At 39.2% G+C, this 23,408-nt stretch overlaps 1 protein-coding gene and 1 long non-coding RNA gene across 2 annotated transcripts in view; one reads left to right on the top strand and one right to left on the bottom strand.

Moving 5' to 3' along the window:
- Nucleotides 1-23,408, top strand: part of UNC13C (unc-13 homolog C) — a 398,557-nt gene that overhangs the window by 369,380 nt on the left and 5,769 nt on the right. Inside the window, exons 32-33 of the mRNA XM_034783191.1 lie at nucleotides 20,275-20,367; nucleotides 21,920-22,079. Coding sequence (XP_034639082.1) covers nucleotides 20,275-20,367; nucleotides 21,920-22,079 — 253 coding nt within the window. The remainder of the gene's footprint in view (nucleotides 1-20,274; nucleotides 20,368-21,919; nucleotides 22,080-23,408) is intronic.
- LOC117883648 overlaps nucleotides 12,995-23,408 on the bottom strand; it is a 195,879-nt gene continuing 185,465 nt past the window's right edge. Inside the window, exons 4-5 of the long non-coding RNA XR_004647359.1 lie at nucleotides 14,741-14,816; nucleotides 12,995-14,066 (exon numbers count right to left, since the gene is read on the bottom strand). This is a non-coding gene — a long non-coding RNA (uncharacterized LOC117883648). The remainder of the gene's footprint in view (nucleotides 14,067-14,740; nucleotides 14,817-23,408) is intronic.

Here is a 23,408-nt window from a genome sequence, read left to right as displayed (position 1 = left end):
GATCGCGGCCCCCACTGGCCGCGGTTTGCCGTCCTGGGCCAATGAGGGCGGCGGGAAGCAGCACGGGCGAGCGATGTGCTGGCCGCGGCTTCTCGCCCTCCCCATTGGCCCGGGACGGCAAACCGCGGCCAGTGGGGGCCGCGATCAGCCGAACCTGCCGCGTCAGCAGGTAAATAAAACTGGCCTGGCCCTCCAGGGTTCTTACCCTGGCGAGCTGCATGCCGAACATTGCCGACCCCTGCTATAAAACATACATTAAAATTCCATACTACAGAGTTACTTCTGCATACTGAAAATCGGTGCTAGATTTCACCAAATGTGAGGGGCCTTTTAAAAATGGTTCTGTCCATCACTTACTGTCTTTGAGTAGAAGTACAATTTGCCGATCTATAATTATTATCTTGCTCCATCTCATGAGGGTGAGAACAGTTTTAATTGAACATTAACCTGGAAAGTAATTACTTTTACTTTTGAAGTGCAATTTGTTACTTACAATTTAAAAACCTGGCACGCAACATGAATTTTGCAGCTTGCTCTCAAGATTCATTGTAAGGAATGATTTTCTGAGCAGCTACTCCATTACATTAAGGGTCTTCATTAATAATTCATGCATCAGAAAAATGCTTAAAACTCTAATATATAAGGAAAATATTTTTCCCTCTCATAAGATAATACAATATAGATTTAGGCAGAAGATGAGTAATTACTAATTCTAACATACACTTTGTTTTTCCCTAAATTATAACGAAAATGTGCATAAGAGAGAAAATTACACAGGTTTTAGTTATTAAATAAAGATCATTTACCATTTTCAAGCCACAAACCTGAAGGGCCTGATTTTCATTAACAGAAGCTTGAGGTCTGTGTGCATTGCTGTGCACACATTAGTGTGCCTGTAGTTGCACACTTGTTAGCATAAGTACCACCAGGGGATAAGGGCTAGGGAAATATATCTCCTAATATTTTACTGTTGATGTTCCACTTACTTATGAAAGCAAGGACACATTTATTCTCATTCCTGGTCTCTCCCAACTGTGGTTGTGCTATTGGCATGCAGTTATAATGAATGTTTATGCAAATCAAGAATTTGCATTCAGAAATAATTAGATAACTAACCAATTAGGGTAATGCATGTGAAATGAAGACAAATGCGCATACCAATTGTACGAGCAATAGGGTTCTATTTTTTTAAATATCAATCTCCGGTTTTATATTTTATGCTCTATATTATTTTCTTTACTAATAAATGAATGAGCAGCTACTTGTAAATTTAGTGATAACATCAATTGTTTTTATTGAAATTGATTTGTCTTTTTTAAGCTCACTCTTGTTGATGAAATCTAGTTTTCCCTTATAAAATTTGAGAAGTACCCGTTTAGTAAATTTTATTACTTTGGTCATTCTTACTTAAAGTGACAGTGTAAGTTCCAAATACAGTAAAAAAAAATCCACATTAAAAAGCAATTGGTTCTGTCTAATCTTTTGCAAAATCATTTTCAATGGAGCAGATCAACCTCTGCAAACTTTTTCATACTAAAAGTTACAAATTGTCCAACCACACAGTAAGAATGCAGAATAGATTTTTCAGGATTAAATTTCAAGTATATTTAAAGACGTAAAGACTTATAAAATTACTCATATTTACAAAATATACACAGATTTTATAAAAAAATCTTAAACTTACCATGATTTTACTGTACACACCAATTCTTTTAAGATGTTCAATGAGAAACCTGAGCTACCTGTGAATTCTAAATATTGATAGAGATGAGGAGCAACTCAGGTTCAAAGCAGTTTAAGCATAACTCTGCTTCCTATCTAATGTTGGTGGATGTCTCAATAACAGAACCTTATATTTTATCTATTTTCTCTTGGCTGTTGTCTGAAAATAGATTATAAAATTCACTCATTTGGTCTTTATTTGAAATTATTTGCAAATTTCTTCAGCAAATGAGTCCTGTCTTCAAATTGTTCAAGCTACAATTCTCAAAGTAACTTATGAGCCTGAGCCAAAGCTTAACTGAAGAGAGCAAAGGTCTCCATTTTCTTCATTATTACTCTCAGAAATGCCTTATTACATAGCTGCACTCCTGATCGTGACATTATAACCATGTCATCCAGTCAGCATGACTGAGGCAGCCACATCACTTGCAAAACATGTGCTTTCAGGGACAGCAGTGCCACCTGACTGCTATTCAGTGGATAGGTCAAATAGTGCTAATACTCATCCCTGGTTCTACCTCCATGTTTGAGGGAAGTTGAGTGTACAAATTAGAGATTGGAAGTCCTCTCTTGCCATGATCATTAAGTTTCAGACCCTATTTAAATTCTGGATCTCACTTCCCTCTGTTCAACTCTTAATCTTTGACACCAATGCCTAGTCAACCCCTTTTCCAGCTTCAGACTTCCAGATCCCTCCTTGTAGCAGATCTCCAGAGTGTCTCCAAAGCATGTTCCTCTCTCCTTCCCTGACACAGAAGAGTAAAGCTTTTGAGCCAAGATCTTCAGGTGCTGCAGAAGTTCCGTGGACGGAGAGGGGCACTGCAGAGAAAATTCATCTATATTGAGTGATGTTCCGCTCCCCATGCCCAGATCTGCTTATAGAGCCTGGACTGAAGGAGTATTTTGCCCTTAGTCTTCTCATTTTTTTGGTTTAATGTTGGTTTATATACAAACTGCATGTTTGTTAGTCAGATGCTGTCACTGTTTACAATGAGCAGGTCAGACAGCAGTGAAATCCTCCTTCTACTGGGAGAAATAAAGGTGCAGACTTGGTAATGGGTTTTGGCATTTCATTGTTAGATTAACTCAACACATTAGAGAGAAGGAGTTACAGACACTGCAGCCAGCATTTCCCCCCCTCCCATCTCTAGTTACAGCGCAGCACGTCTACAGTTTCCTCTAGAGACCTTGCAGAGTCAAAATGAGTGAGACAAGGGCAAAGAAGGCTGGCACCATGTACTCGTTTGCCATTTAGATAAATAGTAAAATGTAGGGCTCTCAAAGCTGTACAAGCTGTTGTTTCATAGGTACAATCCGTTTAAATGTCATTTTAATTAAAAAAAACAATTGCACACAGCCAGACCATACATATCTTTTCTTCCCTGTTTCTTCATTTTAAAAGGCTTAGCCCTTACCTACGTGAACATGTTATCCTGCTGTAACTATACTAGCTAAGTGAGTGTGGTACAGTCCCCACAGCATGGATGCAGATCCACCAGTATGAAAGTGCTTATAGAGGTACAGCTTATTCCCTGACAGGATGGGAAATAAGCTAGATCAGTAGAAGTTACCTTTACATCTATATAAAACGGCATTGGTACAGGGGCTGTACTGCTATAACACTATCAGAAAAATAAAATCACCAGTCCAAAATCTGGTTGAAAGCAGATTTTTTTAGAAAGTTCCAACTTAGTTGTTCTGCCTACAATTTTAAATATAATTTTTATTGTGCTGGGACATCTTGGGTAAAACATGGCAAGGGGCATTTGGCTCCCGCTAATTACCCCTAGGGACAGATCCTGTTGACTTCAGCAGGAGCAATATCTGCTTGTCTAAGGTCAGAGCACGGCCCACTTAATATGCACTATGTAACATCAGAGAAAAAAATTATCACAAAACTAAAAATGAATAATAATCAGGCATGGTTTTTAGGACCCAACAGTTTAAGGGGAAATTCTGCCCATAATTTTTACCATAATTAGTCTGGAATGATGCTGGAGGAACTGAAGGCAGAATTTTGTTCTATTTACATTTTGCCTACATTTAATAATACCCACATCAGAAAGATTTATTTTTTCCAGTTCATTGATGCCTATTGTATCAGTGTTGAATAGTGGTGATTTCCTAAATCAGGGCCTTAATTTTGCCCCCTTCTGTATACCATTAACAGAGTCTAGATTGTGCAATGAAACCAAGTGAAAGTTACAGAGGTAACCTTAATTCTAGCAGTTCCTAACTTTCTGAGTACTTAACTTAATGTGAAGCAACCTTAACATTTTAATAGGTTTTTTATGTAATAACGATGTAAAGGCTAATCTGTTTTGTGATTTATTTGAAATAACAATCAAGGAAAAAATGTAATTGAGTACAGGCACTTTAAAAGTAAATTACTACAGAATCAAGATAGATCAAGTTATTAAACTGTACCATAAATTTATGATGGATTTTCTACTTCAAGGCTCTGCAGCATGCCAGGATTGTTTTCCCAACAGACAAGTGCTTAAGCAATAATTAAATGACTGAATGATGTGCATAAACCAGCTGTATTTTTAAACAATGGCCAATTTTATGTGTTTTACAATTTTACCACTGAAATGGTTGTGGATACTGTAAGTGCAGTTCTTTGGTTCAATAGGCATATTGATAAGTCTGCAAGCCCAGCAGTGTAAGTGAATGATAAGCCAAGAATCCTGGCTGCAATATCATACTGTAACTAGTGGACAGGATCAAAATGTGCGCACAATTTACATGCCACATTCATCGTGAACACTAGCTTTATTATTTTTTTCTGTTTCATAGAAGGGGACAGGGAAGTTCTTTTGTTTGACCACACCACTGTTACTGTCCCAGCTTTGCCTCTTTTTCCACCTGCTTGGAAGTTGAATGCTATTGGAGTTGTCATTTCTGCTTTAAAATATGTAGGAAAATATCCAGCCTATGTTTATGTGCTGATAAGGGCAAAGGTGCCTTTTTTGGCCACTCAGCATTACAAATACTGGGATTTTATTTCGAGTAGAAAACTTACAAGCATTTAAGCTGTTTATTTTAACCCACACGTTTAAAACTAGTTGAGCAATATTCTCTTTTGCAAAAAAAAAAAAAAAAAATTGAACTTCATTCTGATAATTAATTGTTTGAGACATGTAAAGTCACTTTCACTGGTAGTAAGCAACACCCTGGAATTTTACAGACAAGTAATTATAAGCTGATAATGAAAATTAGTTTTACTTTTTGTGCCAGGCTCAAATTCAACACTTAACCTGATGTTCGTTACTTTACATTTCCATACAGCAGCACATAAGAATATAATTCCTCTGGAACACAAGCCTCTCTTTCTCTTTAGTCAACCATCTATTAGAGTTCAAAGCTGTTAGCAGCTGTAATACTGCTGTCAAACAGGTTGAAGCAGGCTGATTTTAGCACTTTAGCAGTGTAAATTCATCTAGAAAAAATCCTAACATTTGAAAAATCTTGACTGTGGTTTAGAAATCCAGATTTTTAAGGCCAGAGTGACCACAGCCTTGCATCTTGTGTAGCCATTTCCATTTGTGCAAATAGGGTGTAAAACACTGCCAAATCAGAATCCTGTAGTATATTTCAATCCCTTTACCAAAGTGCAAGTCCATGGAAATTAAGACCCCATGTAGTCACAAAGATCCCAATTTTGTTCCCTTTTCTTTTGTCTTGAGTAGGAAAAGTGGGCAAGTTTCGGCTGGTTTAGGTTTAATATATTTAACACCAAAAGTGGGCAAGTTTAGGTTTAATATATTTAAAGCCATTATAAATGCTGGAGGCAAAGCGGGGTTTGGGGTGGAGGCTGACAGCTCACAACCCCCCCATGTAATAACCGACACCTGGTTTGAGAACCCCTGAGCTAGAAGGTGTTACCCCATACTAGAAAAAAGATGGAGAGTTTAGGTTCAAGCTTGACTAGCATGTTATAGCTAAAGTTAATCTAAACTCTAGCACTTTTCCTAGTCAAGATAAAGCCATTGAAGTCAAAGGCCAAGTTGTTTTTACCTTCAATAGGGGAGCAAGATCAGGTTGAAAACAGACTAAAGTAGAACAGCTTCTATTTTTGTAGGTTGCGAATACTGACTATGTCTGTGCATCAGAGATTTGATCTGTGGGATCAATCTCAGTAGATGTTTCTCAAAAATGGTTCCTAAAAAAGATTCATACCAATTTCCTCCCAGCAATCACCTTCTCGTGGAACAAAGTTACACTTTACTTGTTACTTTTGGTTAGATCAGTTTAAAAGCTAGCTTGGGATTGATCTAGTGTACTAACTCTCTAACAATTTTGCACATTTCCTTCTGACCCTTTCCATACTAATCAGTAATTACATTACAGTGGATGCTATTAAAATGTAAACGTTGTCAAATTGATCACAGTATTTCCACTATTCCCACTCAGAGAACTCTGCTCTTAGTTAACAGCAGCATAAATCCAGAATAACCCCATTAAAATATCAGTGCAGTTTTTCTTGATTTAAATTGGTAAACAGACCATATTTAGTCCCCAGAAAACAGAAAACACCAGATACAATGACAGAGATAAATACCACAGTAAAATGTAGTTGAGCTTTTTTATATTTCAAAAATGTCCAGCATCAATATGGAGCTTTTCCATGCTATACTATTCCATATACAGCATTGTAACATACTCTGATGAGTATGAGCAAGACTGAACCTAAGAATCTATTAATATTTTTACATTTTCTTTTTGTTCTGTGTTAGTACAATAGAGGCCTAGTCCCTGACTGTGGCTCCTAGATACTACCAAAATACAAATATAATAAGTTAATAATAATTTATTTTCAAACATTATAAATATTTTATGTATATGTTTAAAAGTAGTTTTTTTTAAATATATCATCTACATTTCATATGAATGCAGATTCTTAGCTTTGATCACCAGTGTGAAAAGAAAGTGTCTTGAACACCAATCACATTGCAAATTGCTCTAATCTCTTATTAGTAATTATATCGCTAAACTAAAAATGCCAGTATAACATCCAGAATGGCTGTTTATCAACAAGTATATCTATGGAATCTTTCCTAAGGTTTTACAACTAAAGTATATTTGGATATACTGTATTAATCTGTTTTAGGACAGAGAAGAAAGTACTGCACATACTTAATTTATTGTAAGATGCATAAGACATAACAAACATGGTTGCTAGATCGCAAAATATTTCTAGTTTGTGAGTTGGAGGCTTTCTTGTGTCAAATGTAAGGTACTGGAGGTAAACATCCCACTCTACTTGGCACTGGTTAGGCCTCAGCTGATGTAGTGTGTCCAATTCTGGGCACCACACTTTAGGAAAGTGTGGACAAATTGGAAAGAATCCAGAAGAGACCAACAAAAGTGATAAAAGGTTGAGAAAACCTGACCTACGAGGAAAGAGTAAAAAAACTGGGCATATTTAGTCTTGAAAGACTGAGAGGAGACATCGTGATAGTCTTCAAATATGTTAAGGGCTGTTAGAAAGAGGACAGAGATCAATTGTTCTCTGTGTCCACTGAAGATAGGACAAGAAGTAATGGGCTTAACCTGCAGTAAGGTTTAAATTAGATATTAGGAAAAAAAACTTTCTAATTATAAGGATAATTAAGCTCTGGAATAGGCTTCCAAGGGAGGTTGTGGAATCCCCATCATTGGAGGATTTTAAGAATAGGTTGGTCAAACACCTGTCAGAGATGGTCTCGGTTTACTTAGTCCTGCCTCAGCACAAGGGGCTGGATCTGATGACCTCTACAGATCCCTTCCAGCCCCACATTTCTATGTTTCTGTGATAAGTTTTGAATTGCATAAAATGGAATAATATCATTTACATGCATATGCATTATCATGGCCAAGTGCATTTTACACTAGCATCAAGAGGTGTTAGGGTAGTTTTGATGTATTTCTTGTGCTTGTATTGTTAATTTACAGTGATTCTATGCAATACAATCAGAATCAGCTACAATTCACAAACTAGTCATTGGTCTGCACTGACCCCTAAATCAGAACCGCTTAATCAAACTCTGATTATATGTGCACATGGTAAATTACAGAAGCAGTATTTTGTGACAGATTTTTCTAAAACAAACTTGGCAACATCTATTTTCAATGAATATTGCCCAATAGTAGATTACTTACGAGAGGACTAACAGCAAAATAATTCAACATCATACAGCATTAACTATTTCAATTAATGAAGAGGTTATTGTGATAGTCAAAATCTCCCTAGCCAGACACTGATTTAACTCAAATAAATATTAATGCAGGTAAATGATAAATAAGTTGTAAATGAATGTTCTCTCAGAAATCTTCTAGAAAGTCAACAACAAAAACTGGATGAATATACTCAGACATACCTTTATATCTAATATTATAGACAGTCATATTGAACCATCAGTTTTAAAAAGAACTCCTTGACATCAGTGGAGAGTAAAGCTGATAGGATGATATGAGCCAGAGTTTTATAACTATTCTTTTATTCACTGAATGTAATTCTGTCCTCAATACATATATAAAATTACTAATTACCAACTGGGGAGCTGTACTTGTTTGAGGGTAGGATTGAGCCTGTTATTTTAAAAATCAAAAGCATTTGCTTCCTTTTGCCTTTTTGAGTTATAACAAATCTTTATTGCTATTACTAATTATTTGTATTAGAGGCCTTAACCAAGATGAGGAGCCCATTGTGCTAGGCACTATAAGACACATAGTAAAAGGCAGTCCCTACCCCAGCAGTGTGCCATAAATTAACAATTTTTTTCTCATAACAGACTAGTTAGAAAGAATATCTTATTAGCTGTCACAATGGGGGAAATAGATGGCTCGAGGGACTGATAATGGACTACACAAACTCCCACATGCTGGCAAATGGTTCTAATCCACTGGTAGTGACTGAAAGTCTTTGCCACAAATTGTTGTTGGTGGCCTATGTGAAACTAATTTGATTGCCCCTTTTCCCAGTGACCAAAGACAAAAACCACTCCACAATCAGCACCTTTGTTTGCAGTCTCGTTCTCAGAAGAGAAGCCAAGAATTTAGATTTTCACTCCTTTAGATGTATGGGTGGGGCACAGCGAAGAAACTTGCACAGTCAATGTACCTGCTCTGTGGCTTGAGGTTGCCATTGACTGTTGATGTGGGACCTTTCACAGGCACTAAAAACAAGTACTTTATTTTCTAAATGATCAAAAGGGCAAAACATTACCCTAAAATTTCATGTTTTTTTGAATGCTTGGGGTTCCAGTAGTGCAGAGGTTCCCACTTAACAAGCCTAATGAGAACTTTCTTGGACTGTGTGGGAGGGAGAAAGCCAAGCCAAGCAATTGCAGAAGTCTGGAGATAGAATCTATGTGATCCCCACCCTATTTCCTAAGGGGCTAGGCCAGTGTTTCCCAAACTTGGGAAGCCGCTTGTGTAGGGAAAGCCCCTGGCGGGCCAGGCTGGTTTGTTTACCTGCCCCATCCGCAGGTCTGGCCAATCGCGGCTCCCACTGGCCGCAGTTCGCTGCTCCAGGCCAATGGGAGCTGCTGAAAGTGGCGCGGGCCGAGGGACATTCTGGCCGTCGCTAGATTCATAACTTTCAGTGGGCTTTGACCGTCACTGTACTGTCTTCCTATCAAATAATAGATTATAAAGTTATTATGTGTAGTACAGAAGTCTCTCTGGCACAAACAAGAACTGTGGCTTCCATATACACCTCTACCTCGATATAACGCGACCCGATGTAACACGAATTCGGATATAATGTGGTAAAGCAGTGCTCCGGGCAGGCAGGGCTGCGCACTCCGGCAGCTCAAAGCAAGTTCAATATAACGCGGTTTCACCTATAATGTGGTAAGATTTTTTGGCTCCCGAGGACAGGATTATATCGAGGTAGAGGTGTATCTAGGAGAGACTGTAGTATCTCTCTGACATTGAGTGGGATGTTCAGTAAATCCTAGCATCCTAAAATGAGGTCAGTTCTCCACTCCATGGATATGTATAGGTTCTGTAGATGTGAGTGGGAGCACACATGAATAGTTTTGTTTCCTTTGAAAGCTCTTTTTTTATGAATTCTCTTGACCCTGAGTTCAAGAGAATTGAACCTGAGTTCAAAAAGGCCATGCCTTTTAATTGCTTGAAACTAAATTTCTTAAAACTAAATGCTAAAATTTAACTGTAAATGCAGAAAACAACAAAATGACATTCAGCTTCGAAAAATGCACATGAATGATCATGCAAACCATGGAAATTCAGGGACAGGAAAAACGGACCAGGAGCTATGGTGTGACCACACCTGAAATACTCTCTTCAGGTCTTGTCACTTCATCGCCAAGAAATTATTAAGAAATCAGAGGGAGTTTAGTGAAGAGGAATAAAAACAGGAGGCTTGAGCGAGAAATATAACAGTTTACAAATATTTTAAGGATGAAAACAACAAGGAAGAAAAGAAATTATTTAACATAATTAGAAGGGCATAACTGGGAATAATGGGATGAAATTAAGAAGAGGAGAATTTAGGGTAGATTGTGGGGGGTAGGAGGTATCTTTCTAACAGTGAGACCTGTGAATAACCTCCCTGGGGAAGAACATAAGAACGGCTGTACCGGGTCAGACTAAAGGGCCATCTAGCCCAGTATCCTGTCAACCGACAGTGGCCAATGCCAGGTGCCTCAGAGGGAGTGGACCTAACAGGCAATGATCAAGTGATCTCTCTCCTGCCATCCATCTCCATCCTCTGACAAACAGAGGATAGGGACACCATTCCTTACCCATCCTAGCTAGTAGCCATTAATGGACTTCACCACCATGAATTTATCCAGTTCTCTTTTAAACACTGTTATAGCCCTAGCCTTCACAACCTCCTCAGGTAAGAAGTTCCACAAGTTGACTGTATGCTGCATGAAGAAGAACTTCCTTGTATTTGTTTTAAACCTGCTGCCTATTAATTTCATTTGGTGACCCCTAGTTCCTGTATTATGGGAATAAGTAAATAACTTTTCCTTATCCACTTTCTCCACATCACTCATGATTTTATATACCTCTATCATATCCCCCCTTAGTCTCCTCTTTTCCAAGCTGAAGAGTCCTAGCCTCTTTAATCTCTCCTCATATGGGACCCGTTCCAAACCCCTAATCATTTTAGTTGCCCTTTTCTGAACCTTTTCTAGTGCCAGTATATCTTTTTTGAGATGAGACGACCACATCTGTACGCAGTATTCAAGATGTGGGCGTACCATCGATTTATATAAGGGCAATAATATATTCTCAGTCTTATTCTCTATCCCCTTTTTAATGATTCCTAACATCCTGTTTGCTTTTTAGACCGCCTCTGCAAACTGCGTTGACATCTTCAGAGAACTATCCACGATAACTCCAAGGTCTTTTTCCTGATTTGTTGTAGCTAAATTAGCCCCCAACATATTGTATGTATAGTTGGGATTATTTTTTTCCAATGTGCATTACTTAACATTTATCCACAATAAATTTCATTTGCCAAGGATGGAAGTCCCATCATTTGGCAGGTTTCAAATTAGACTATGAAATACTAGTACTGGAAGCTATACTTCAGTCAACACATTATTGAGCCCAATATGGAACCGGGGGGGGGTAACTGGTTGAAATGCTATAGCTTATGTAATACACTCAGACTAGACAATCTAATTGGTCTTTTTTCTGGTCTTAAAAATCTACGAAGGCTCTAATGACCCCCTTTGTGAGCTTTAAATTACCAATTGGTAACTCCCTTCCCCACCTCTTCAACATAAATCACCCATGATTTTTCTGGGCTCGTCAGGGACCCTTCCCAAAGCGTTATGAGGCTCATTCTTTGCAAGCCTTAGGTGGTTAGTTTGCAGCTCCTAACAACCTCACCCGCAAATCTTACTGTTCCTGTTAGCCCCTACCAAACCAACACTCGCTTTCCCCCAATGAATGTAAGTGCACTTGTCGATCTAATGAACCTAAGAGAGCTGTTGCCTGATGAATGTGTAGAAGCTCACCAGCCCTTCTTGATGAACCTAAATAGAGCCATAGCAGTAAATTAGTGCCACAAGTGTCATTAAGAGGAGTTTTGGATATGTCTAAAGTCATTGTGTTTCACTGTGAAACATTATTTTGTAAAAACATGGTCCAGGGGAGTCTTGTTATTAGGATTGCCAACTGGTTAATCACACAAACCCAAACACCGTTGTCCCGCCCCCAACTCCACCCCTTTTCCGAGGCCCTGCCTCCAGCTCACTCCAGCCCCCTTCCCGCCAGCTCTCGCTTTCTCCCCACCCTCACTCACTTTCACCAGGCTGGGGCAGGGGGTTGGATTGCGGGCTCTGGGAGGGAGTTTGGGTGTGAGAGGGGGCTCAGGGCTGGGGCTGGTGGTTGGGGTGCAGGGGGGCTTCAGGATGCGGGCTCTGGCAACTCTACTTGTTATAAAGGTCACAATAGACCCCCCCCACACACACAAAAAAAGCCCCTGTTGGAATCCTATAAATGTCTTCTGGAGCAATGTAATACCTTTACGCTTTGGCAGTTCTGCCAAATATGCATTGTGCATACTAATGAGCTCTCTGACCTTTCTGTGCTCCTTAAGGGTGCTGCACCAGTCTCTATATAGGACATAATTATATCCCTACAGCTCAGTGGCCATTCTTCAACTTGGGTTATGGTCCAGGCAAATTTTGTCCCATCCTAAGCATTTGCTATGATTTTTTTTTTTTTTTTTTTTTTTTTTACAAAAGGTCACGATCTTCCAAACATGTCCTGCAAATCTTGCCAATGCAGTGCAGGTTTGTGAAAAAGTGGCAAGGTTCCCAGGGACACTGGGGAAAACAGGAATAGAGTCTATCATTGCCCTTGAAAAGGTGCAGCTATAAGAGTAGGCCTGCTGTTGCAGCACATCTACATGGTTAAAGTGGTATCTAGACACACCGATAATGTAGATTAGAATCTACACAAATCATTAACCCATCACCTTTTTCTGGGATTCAACAATAGTGAAAAATGAAAAAGTTAAAAGAAAACAAAAAAGTTAGGATGATCACAGTTGCTGTTAATTAAGGCTGTAATTACTGTGGAAGAACTGACAAGGACTAGAAGAACAAAAAATTTGTTCCATTATCCCCCCTCCCCAGCCCAGAACGTCAGACCCCTATGCAATACAAAGGGAATCAGTGTCCTCAGTCTCTTTCAGTTTCAAGATTTATTACTCTTTTTCATTTCTCACAGTGCTACAGATGTAGAAATTTGAGGAAAGCCTCAAGGTTTAAGAATTTTTCCTTGGAATTACCAGCAATATAATATGATGACCACTAATGAGCTTGAAGCAGTTCCAAAGGGGAGGACTGGCTGCCAAAATGTAGGATAGTCACAGTTTGCATTCCATAATGAGAAGTGATGTCTTAACAACTGATTACATGACCATATTGAAACACTGTGCCACAGGCATAGAACTATTAAAATATGCATGCCTTTTTGAGAGGAAGACCTACACTGCTGAGGACAAGGACAGATTTTCTTGGGGTAAAAGGAAGCACCACGACTGACTTTCATGAAGTTTGGGGAGTTTTATTAGTAGCTAAAAATTGCTGTATACTGCTATGTTGATTTTTAGATACAACAGACTAAGGTTGACCACTGCAATATTGGTCTTGAAAAATGTATTCAAGGGTAAAAAAATTAGTTATAAATAAATTGAGCAATACCGTGATCACCCTCAAAACTTGCAAGTTTTGCCTTAGACAAATAGATATGATTACCCAAGGAATTGCAGCATGAACTGAATTTTCCTGTATTTATGCTGAAAATACCCCAAATAGGGAATGTTATTTAGGCAGGAATTTTTCAGACTCAGGTGTGTGAAATGACATGATTGGAAACCCTAGCGATTTGCACGTCCATGCCTCTTCACACATACACAACGCCAGCTTGCATGCATGGATTGGGTGTTGTGTATATGTAACTGATGACTGATCTTTTTTCTACATGGAGTTTTAGAAATATGAGACCTAGATGTTTATGGAAATTGGCAAGTTTTAAAGGGTAACCACTGTGTATCTGGAAATTTTTGCTGCAAACTGTAATTATACACCTCCATAAAAATGCAATTTCATTATAAATAAGTAATCACATCAATGAAAATTTTAACATGCATCTGCCTGGAAATATTTGAGACCTATCATTACTCTACGTACAGGACCTGTAGTACGTTGTAGTCCATTAGAGTGGCATAGAATATACTTATACATTACTGCAAAGAATGTCAAAAGGGAGGTCATATATCTATTATACTTGCCAATGTCTGAGACTGGGAAGTAGCGCACAGCTCTTAGCACATGGCCGCAAGTAGATTGCAATTGAAACATGATCTTAAAAAAAAAAAAAAAAAAACAATTAAAGCCAAATTACTTGAAAGTCACATGCTCAGAAATAGAGAAGGTGTTTTTTAAACTTGTTTGGGTTCCAACTTTCTGTACCAGCTTTTCAGTGACACCATTTTTTGGATTTTAATAATATTGCCAAAATTGCCACTCTGCTATTCCCATTTCTCAGATTGCCTGGCAAGGCTTCCAGAGCACAAAGGGAATGGCTCTCTGAAATGTGCCACTCCTTCTATTTCAAATGATCAACCGCTCCTCTGCGCCATTGAGTAATGTCGTCTCTAATAACCCTTCCTTTTAATCTATGACAGCCTCTCCAGTGAAATTATGTGTTAAAAGGACTTAAAAATAAATATATTGCACCATGTTATACCTGTGCTCCTGTTTCACAGCTTCTAGATTATGATGGTGACAACCCACTGTGTCAATTTACTTGTGTCAAAGTGTTCTCTATGGGTGGGAGATATACAGTCTGACCTGTCCTCGTTGCTCTTATTATTGTCTTGCACAGTCTGGGATATTTTCAAGGAGAGCCAGACAGTTCAAACTATGTGTCTATTTATCACATAAAAGAGAATTGTGCACAGTAGTGCTGATCAGTCAGGGATGTGTTCTCTTGCTTGGTCAATCAGTTCTCAGGGTAACTATACTGTATAACTCACTCCTTGTGTTCAGCTGGAATTGCGCCTTTGTGGTTCAGTGTTCTCCCCCAGTTGTCTTCGCGCAGAAAGTATTCCCCTAGGGAGCCAAGACAACATGTATATTTATCATGTGCAAAAGTAAAAATACAGGAGATTAGTGAAATTCCATTTTCTTCTAATATTGAATTCCATTATGACATACATATATAAAATATATAATTCTAAGGGGGAAAATAATCAGGGACATTTTAAAAGGAGATAGATGAAGGTAAGTGGGAAGCTGCTAGAGACAGCATAACCCTACCACAACTGAAATAATCCATTTTGAAAAGGAAAAAAGTTATTTTCTAATATACAAAATTGTCTGACATTCAGGTGTTATTTATACTACCTCATTTTCCCTGAGTCCCTTTTATTTCTGCTGGGCTAAACTTTTTTCCATCCAGCCCTAGCAGTTAGCTTCCAAACCTCCCCTGAGGTGACAAACCTGAGCTTTTCAGCATTAAGTAACTCAAGTGGGACAATGAACCCTTTGCCATACAAATGCACTAACACTCACTTAAGTGACTTAAACATCTTTTACACTTAGCAGATGTATAATTCTGTTTTACTTTGCAACAAGCATCTAGACAGAGCTGATGAGGACTTTTGAGACACCTCAGAATTCCATGGCCACCAAAACGATTATGAGGCTAATCCAGACTGTTGCTGGCTCAACTCAGCTAGCCACTTTCTTGATCCAGTGTTTGGATTATGACTGGAGGTGGGACAACTAGCAATGTTACACCATTAGCTCCTATGATATGAGATTGGAATATGGCATCTGTTTTGAGCGTCCACTTCCAGAGCCTAATGGAACCCACCCTGGAAGGCTCTGAAGATGAATACTTGTTCCCCCAACTCTATCAAGGTTTTTATAGGACTGGCAATGATCTTTTATATTCAGCTATCAATGAAGTGCCCTTAGATATCCTATCCCCTGGATTTGTCAAGATGAGTTTTGATTTGTAAAAGACCTGTCACAACTGAAAGGAGAGGAAAGATGACTAGAGTGCTGGTGGATGAAGTAGCGTTCAAAATCTGATCCATTCCATCTTAAAGATTATTGAAAAGCTTATACCATAGCTATGCAAGAGGCAGAGAATATTTATTTGCCTCCTTCATAGCACTGAATAAGTGTCAATCACTCAGCCATATTGTTTTGAGTAGTGGACAATCTAGTTAAATCAGGCTGCTTTCCAGTCAGTGGCTGGTACAGGTCCCTCCCATTGTATTGAAATTTCTACTTTGCAGAAAAAAAAAAAATCAAGGAAATATGGACTTAAGTCTCTGCTTCTATGGATGCAGAGTGATTTCTGGAGGGTACATGTGCTAAGTCTCCTCTGGTGGAGTTTATGCCGGTGACATTCACTGACGCACTACAGATGCTGGGAAGTCTGCATTGAATTTCCCTCCTTCCCATGGCACTTTGGACACGTCCTTCCTGATTGGGGAAAGTCAGCAAGGAAGAATTGGGTCCATTGTTGATGGAGACTCCCTTATAGAGAGTCACCTTCCTAACCTCTATAAAAGACTGTTGTGCAGCCATCATTCCTACAAGTCATTGCTAGATGGTCATAAAACAGTAACAACCAGAAATCCTATTTTTTAATCTGCATGTAGCCAAGAGGTTGCAACTGTTTCTTTCAGGCCTAATTACTATGGTCTATGCCTCTGTCCCCTCAAGATTAGATTATTGCAATGTGTGCTCTAAGTCAACTCACACTCAGAGTGGAGTAGAATGAGGTGGCCTGTTTGTTAAGTAGAGTTTCTCATTGTGAACACATGACACCAGTGTTTTGAGATCTCCACTGGCTGCCTTTTGGGTTCAGGGTGGAATGCAACACATAGTTTTGACCTATAGTGGGCTCGGGACCTTTCAGAGATTGCCTTTCCTCTATCCCCATGCAATAGTCTACATATAATCAGCAGACACTCCTAAAGCAGGAGATTCCTTACTAAAAAGAAAGAAAGAAAGAAAGAAAGAAAGAAAGTGGAAGATCTTGGCAGGGTACTCTCCATAAGTGACCCTCTGCTGACATGTAGAGCATGCACCAAAATGCAGATCTCTTCCCAGGCTTTTGAGAAGGGACAAGTACAGTCTGGCATCTGTGGCTGGGCATAAGGTTTTCCTTCTCCCTTTCCAGTTTTGTGGAGAATTTTTTGTTGCTTTACAATCGAGTGACTGCATTTTTAACAGCACTGCAGAGGTGCCTTTTAATGTTCTGATTGCATCTCAATACATAAAATGTAAAATCAGAGCTCTGGGGTGTGGGTAGATTCCACTGGTAGATAAGGCTTTTCAATATGAAGTCCATTAGTATGTTTATAGGGCTTTTGAGGAGATGAATTGCAGTGTTAAAGAAGGAAAAGTGCTATCATGCTCTGCAGGGCTATTTGCTGTCAGGAGAACTGATCTATTATATGGCTTAGGGTAAAAGCACCTTCCTCTAGACTAATCTGAATTGCTAAGAGTGTCGTACTGTGGAGGCTGTTCCTGAATTGTGACCTCTCAGAGTCTGGCAGTAAGAAAGGAGACACACACACACAGATCAGAGACTTTAGCAAGAACTGTGATATTTCTTGGAGTGCTACGATAGTTGACATTTGCAAATGCTAAATGTTCTAAAGATCTCTATCCAACTTGTTCAGTAGTTCAATGAGAAAGAGGGCTGAAGACTGGAAAAATAAATAAATACTTTCATTTCAACATTTTGTATTAAGTCAGCTTATGCTGTCTAAAATGAATTGTAGCAAGGACTCTCCTGTTTGTTGTGCTTAAAGCAGCTGTGCTAACTGCAGTGGTTTTTGGTTTAAAATTCCTCATTATTTGATGTTTTTAAATATAGTATGCGATTTCTCTTATGCCTACACCACACCGTATTATAGATCATGTGCTAGGCATACACAAAACTTGCAGTACCCTTTAAAGGGCTTCTCTATATTAACGGCCACAAATGGGGCAAATAAAACTGTAGGAAAAAGGACTCTAGTTCATGATAGGACTATGTTGCTTAGGTTGACAGCTGTAAGAAACTGTAAGCTACATTTTGCTCTCAGGTTAGCTGAAGTAATTATGAAGAACTTCACTGGAGTTAAATTCAATGGAGCTAGTGCAGGGTTTCACTGCTGTAACTGAGAGCAGATTTTGTCCCAATTTGATCTAGGGTCACATGCATTGTCTCTTAGATGAGGCAAAAACCTTGATCAGGTCTAGCAGAGACTTCAAATGTTTCGTTGCAAATAATATCTGTTGCTAACGTAGCCTCCCCCCAACCTTTTTTTGGGGGGTGGGGGAGACTTGTTCACCAAATATTCTTGATTTCTGCAACTGAGAGAGCCACGGGTGGGCATGGTAATGTCTTTAATTGGAAATTGGACGTACTTCTGTTGGTGGAAGAGACAACTTTTGAGCTTCACGGAGCTCTTCTGACCTGAAGAACTTCACTAACTAGACGACAGTAATGCTTAACCAGATTCTACCTTTTGAATAGTTCTTTACTCTGTACCCTTGTCTTCACTACAGAAAAATTGGTATGTTCTTAACTCAAGTTAGCTAACAAGTTAGCTTACTTGAGGTAAAATCCTAGTGAAGATACGGCAGTTTTTAGTTTCCACACAAGTTAGCAGGTCAAGTTAAAGCCTAAGCACGCTTGAGTTAAGGACACACCTTTTTTCATAATTAAGACAAGCTCTTTAAGTAGCCCCACTGAAATCAAAAGGAATACACATGCACTACTCAAAACAGGTAAATGGGCAGAATCTGGTCCTGCAAGAGTAGTGGTCATGACAGCTGTGTTTTAAATGCATTATTTTTCTTGACAGAATATTTTACATACAATTTTGTGTTCAGCTAAAAATTGTTATTCCAGGAAGCAGAAATTGAGTGTCATTGCTAACAAATAAAGGCTGGACAGTGATGAATGGGTTAGAGAACACTTTGCTTCCCTCAGAAGGAAAAATCAGATTGAAATACATCACTTCTAGCATATAACAGTTTCCTTTCTTATTGCCAAAGGCTGGTTTTATAGGAAAGTCAGAGAAACTCAGTAGTGGTGGAAGCTGTTGAAACTGGTTAGTCAGTTTTTTGAGTTTAGATATTCACTTGTTCTTGAACTATTTTATTACTACTTTAACATGTTTATTAATACTAATTGATGAAAGATGAAGTAACTTGCATTATTTACTTTTCATTTATTGTGAACTGGATGAGTCAGTAGTTTAATTAGGGACTTAAGATAGTAAACATTTCTCTATGGAATTATCAAACTGCACTGCAAAGTCTAATGGCTGCCACTGAAGCTTCTTATCACTAAAACCCGCTGTGTAACAAATTGCCTATTTACACATGTCATAAATGGTCTACACCATCTGGTTGATATCGGACTATATCTAGAAGCAACATTTGTATGAGCACCCTGAGATTCAGAAGTGGCAGCTATGTCTCTACTGCTTAAGACATTAAAAAAAAAACCAAATACTGTTTTAATTAAAATCTGTGGTTTCTGATTATGATTTTTAACACGTGAACTCTTGACAGCATTGTGGCCCAACTCACTTAGCAGCTGGCAAATAGAGTGTTCTGTTCTCAAGGTTTCTGATCAAGTAAATTGAGTGGTGAGTTCCCACATCTTAACAGGTCAGAAAAGAAGCTTGTTCTTTGATGCAGTAACCCATGGGATAAGGGTATTTAATTGTCCTTGCAATGCTGAGCCAATGAAGAGAATGTAACTATGGATTATTCCAACCTGACCAATAAGCATCACTGTAGAATCACATTTCAAGGAAGCCACTGAGATGATGAAGTCTAGAAAAGCATTTTAGGGTATGGGAAAGGAAAAACAGGGCAAACACATTGGTTGGGATCTTTAATTTAGGGCAAGATTGTCACTTGCCCAATGCTCCTGAACAGGAGTGTAAGGCATCCCCCATGGGTTACTTGTGTTTGTGGCTCGCAGGCAATGGGAGAGCAGCTTTTCTGGGGACCTGTTGCTTCCCTGCCCAAGCAAGTGGAAGAGGAATGGTTGGACAGGGCTGGGGTGGTCAAGTAAGGAGTAAGGATGGAGTCTTGACTCTGCACCCTTAACCCCACCAAATCTGTATGTACTAAATGGTTGCCTCAGGTTAGCTAAGGATCACATCGTGACTACCTAAATCACAGTTCAAATTTCATGTTGGCACCAACTTTTTGAATCACAGGCTGAATTTAAAGTTCCTAATGACAGGTTCTCCCAGTCCTACTGAGAATACACACAGGAAGCAGATGTTTGTGGTCACAATGTACAACAGTTGTAAAGTCACTTATAAAGCTATCACCTCACCTTATCCAGACATTGAATATATTCCAGATGGTTAAGAAAAGAAAATATGGGGGGAAATGAGAAAACATACTATTCACCTTACATTAATATAAAGTTATTTGTTCACCTGCGTCTTGTTGTAACATACTGGTACTGTCTATTTTCCCCTGAGCTGTTGGGGAGTCAGCAGTATTAAACTACTGTTTACTTCTGCAGGTCATTCGACCAATAATGCAGTAGGTGAGATCTCTGTACAGGTGGATGTCTTTACACATCCTGGAACTGGAGAACATAGAGTCACTGTAAAAGGTAAGTTTCAAATAGGGACTCTCAAGTAGTAGGGAGGTTATTTTACCTCTGTATTTGGCACTGATGCAACCGCTACTGGAATACTGTTTCCCGGTCTTATGTCCACAGTTCAAGAAGGATGTCAATAAATTGGAGAGGGTCCAGAGAAGAGCCATGAGAATGATTAAAAGATTGGAAAACATGCCTTATGGTGATCAGATTCAAGGAGCTCGATTTATTTAGCTTAACAAAGAGAAGGTTAAGAATTGACTTGATCACAGTTTATAAGTACCTACATGGGGAACAAATATTTGATAATGGGAACAAAAGTCTAACGAGATCCAATGGCTGGAAGTTGAAGATAGACAAATTCAGGATGGGAGTATGCTGTACATTTTTAACAGTGAGGGTAATTAACCACTGGGATAATTTACCAAGGGTTGTGGTGGATTCTCCATCACTGAATTTTAAAATCAAGATTGGATGTTTTTCTTAAGGACATACTCTAGTTCAAACAGGAATCATTTAGAGCAGTGTTTCCCAAACTTGGGACACCGCTTGTTTAAGGAAAGCCCCTGGCGAGCCGGGCTGGTTTGTTTACCGGCGTCGCCACTTCCAGCAGCTCCCATTGGCCTGGAGCAGTGAACCACAGCCAGTGGGAGCCGCGATTGGCCGGACCTGCGGACGCGGCAGGTAAACAAACTGGTCTGGCCCACCAGGGGCTTTCCCTACACAAGCGGCGTCCCAAGTTTGGGAAACACTGATTTAGAGAAAGCTCTATGGCCTATGTTATGCTGGAGGTCAGACTAGATCATCATAGTGAGCTCTTCCGGTCTTAGAGTCTAGAAAGGAAACCTGAAGTAAAAAGTTCTAATCACAAAACAGCAAATCTTAGGTATTAATGTACTTCCTTCCCAACAAAAATAATAGCAAAGGCTGTGTCTGGATTTCAAGTTCTCAGGGCCATACTCTGCCCCTATTGATGACATTGGGAGTTGTGTCTGCAGAGGTCAGTATGCAGCATGGCTTCAGTGTGTATTTGCTAGCATGCTACACAGTTGAAATTCATTAAACAGTTCCACCCAACCAACACATAAGTTGTGATGTTCCAGAAACACCTCTTATACTTCAGGCATGTAATTTAGTTTTTAAAATGCTGCGGCAGAGTTAGATATTGAATAATTGCACCAAGACTTAAAATATCCAACTTGTAATAAATACTGTCCAACATTGTATTGGTGAAGCTAAAGTCCACAGAAAACCAGTTAGGTTTAGATTCATATCTGCTAATTTTTTTTAAGCTACGGTGAATCTGGCAGACCAAACCAGGTGAGAATGTAAATTTGAGAAACTGCAGATTGCTGGAATTGTAACTAATATTATTCATACTCCTAATTCAGTGGGGAGCAGACAAAGCTATTGCTGGTTTGTAGAGTGTAGGTTATCTCAGGTCATCCTTCTGTGACCTCTCATTGGCTACACTAAGCCTTACTATGTATTTAAGCAAGAATATTTTCCTAATATTTTGCATTGGGATTCTAAATGCATATCTAATTCCTATTATTCTCTTTAGTTGTAGCAATTAATAACCTAAACTGGCAAACAACAGCTATGTTCCGACCATTTGTGGAAGTCTGTATATTGGGTCCTAACCTAAGTGACAAGAAGAGAAAACATGGAACCAAGACAAAGAGCAACACCTGGTCACCAAAATACAATGAAACATTCCAGTTGTAAGTCTTTTTTTCTTTTAGCTGTCCATTTTATATAAATTGTTACAATTAATTTTGCAGCTAAAGCTGTGAGAACTGAAAATGCTACAGTCCAAGACTGCATATTTCACAGACCATAAGTATAGATGCAATTTCAAAACTAAGGTTCTTTCAGTATATAGTGTGTTCAAAAGTCTGGGTTATAGCCTTGTCTTACCCAGGGATTAATTTTGATCTTTGTGTTTTGGGCGTGTAGCACTCCTTTTTGAAGTTCCAGTTTCTGAAACATGGAAGACAAGTGGACTTAGAATTAAGGACATTCTGAGAATTGTGGGGATTATTAGTTAGAAATGCACATTCATTTGTATACACAGATGAGAAGTTAGATACCTAATTGGTCATTTGCATGTGCAGTTACCTCGATTGCTAATGCCAGTTGTACATGCATTTCTACAAATCTGGGCCTTAAATGTTTGTAAAGGTCTGAAGATGTAAAATGATAACCAATTGCTATTAATAATCACTTTTACTTAATCCCCAGAAGCCAAAGAACCTTTATATTTGATTTAGGGGTCTAAATTTGGCAATTCCCCACACCAAATTCCTTTTACCTGCTCTCTACATCATCTTCCTTTTTCTAGATTAAGACCTCTCTTAGAGCCTGCCCGTTTCCCAAGCACTAAAAGACCACCCTCTGCCTCCACGCGCTGGGAGTTTCACTTTCTTGGCTTCTCCTGACCATCAGCCCTACATTTGACCATGAAGCTGCTTGAGGCTCTATGCCAGTGATTCCCTCTGCCCCAACTCAGTGGTATAGTCCTCAATGGGCTGTACACTACTGGAGTGCTCACGCTGGTATGACCTCATGCAGATGTGCAAGGTCACACTGTGAGGACACCATTTTGCTGTACAAAATGGCATGCTCTATGTGACATGACCTCCAACATGTGGTGTAAAAGTGCTGGAATGCTGTTCTGGTGCAATCTGCCCTGACTGCCTCATCAGTGATGGTTCCTGGCCTCAAAGGCCATTTTATAAATAGCAGCTAGGAGGGCAGGCTAGGAAAGCCAGTCAGAATTCACTCTATTAGCAAGAATCCCTACTTGATCCCAACTCCAAGGGCAGCAACCTTCCCTGCTCCTACCACTATAACCCCCTTAGGCAGCCCTTAATAGCCTAGCAATCTGATGGTGGTTAACATCTTAGAACTGGCAAGTGTCCTCACGGGTTAAGCCACATTTTAGAAAGAGGGATGTGTAATGTGTCCCTTTGTGACAAATTATTCTTCTCATTTATTTGATGTGTTTGCACAGAGACAAACAAAAGCAGCGGTCTGTTTACAAGAGAAAT

The sequence above is a fragment of the Trachemys scripta genome, chromosome 10 (genome assembly GCF_013100865.1).
Source record: "Trachemys scripta elegans isolate TJP31775 chromosome 10, CAS_Tse_1.0, whole genome shotgun sequence".
In the NCBI taxonomy this organism is placed as follows: Eukaryota; Metazoa; Chordata; order Testudines; family Emydidae; genus Trachemys; species Trachemys scripta.
This window is presented reverse-complemented; position numbering and strand designations above follow the sequence as displayed.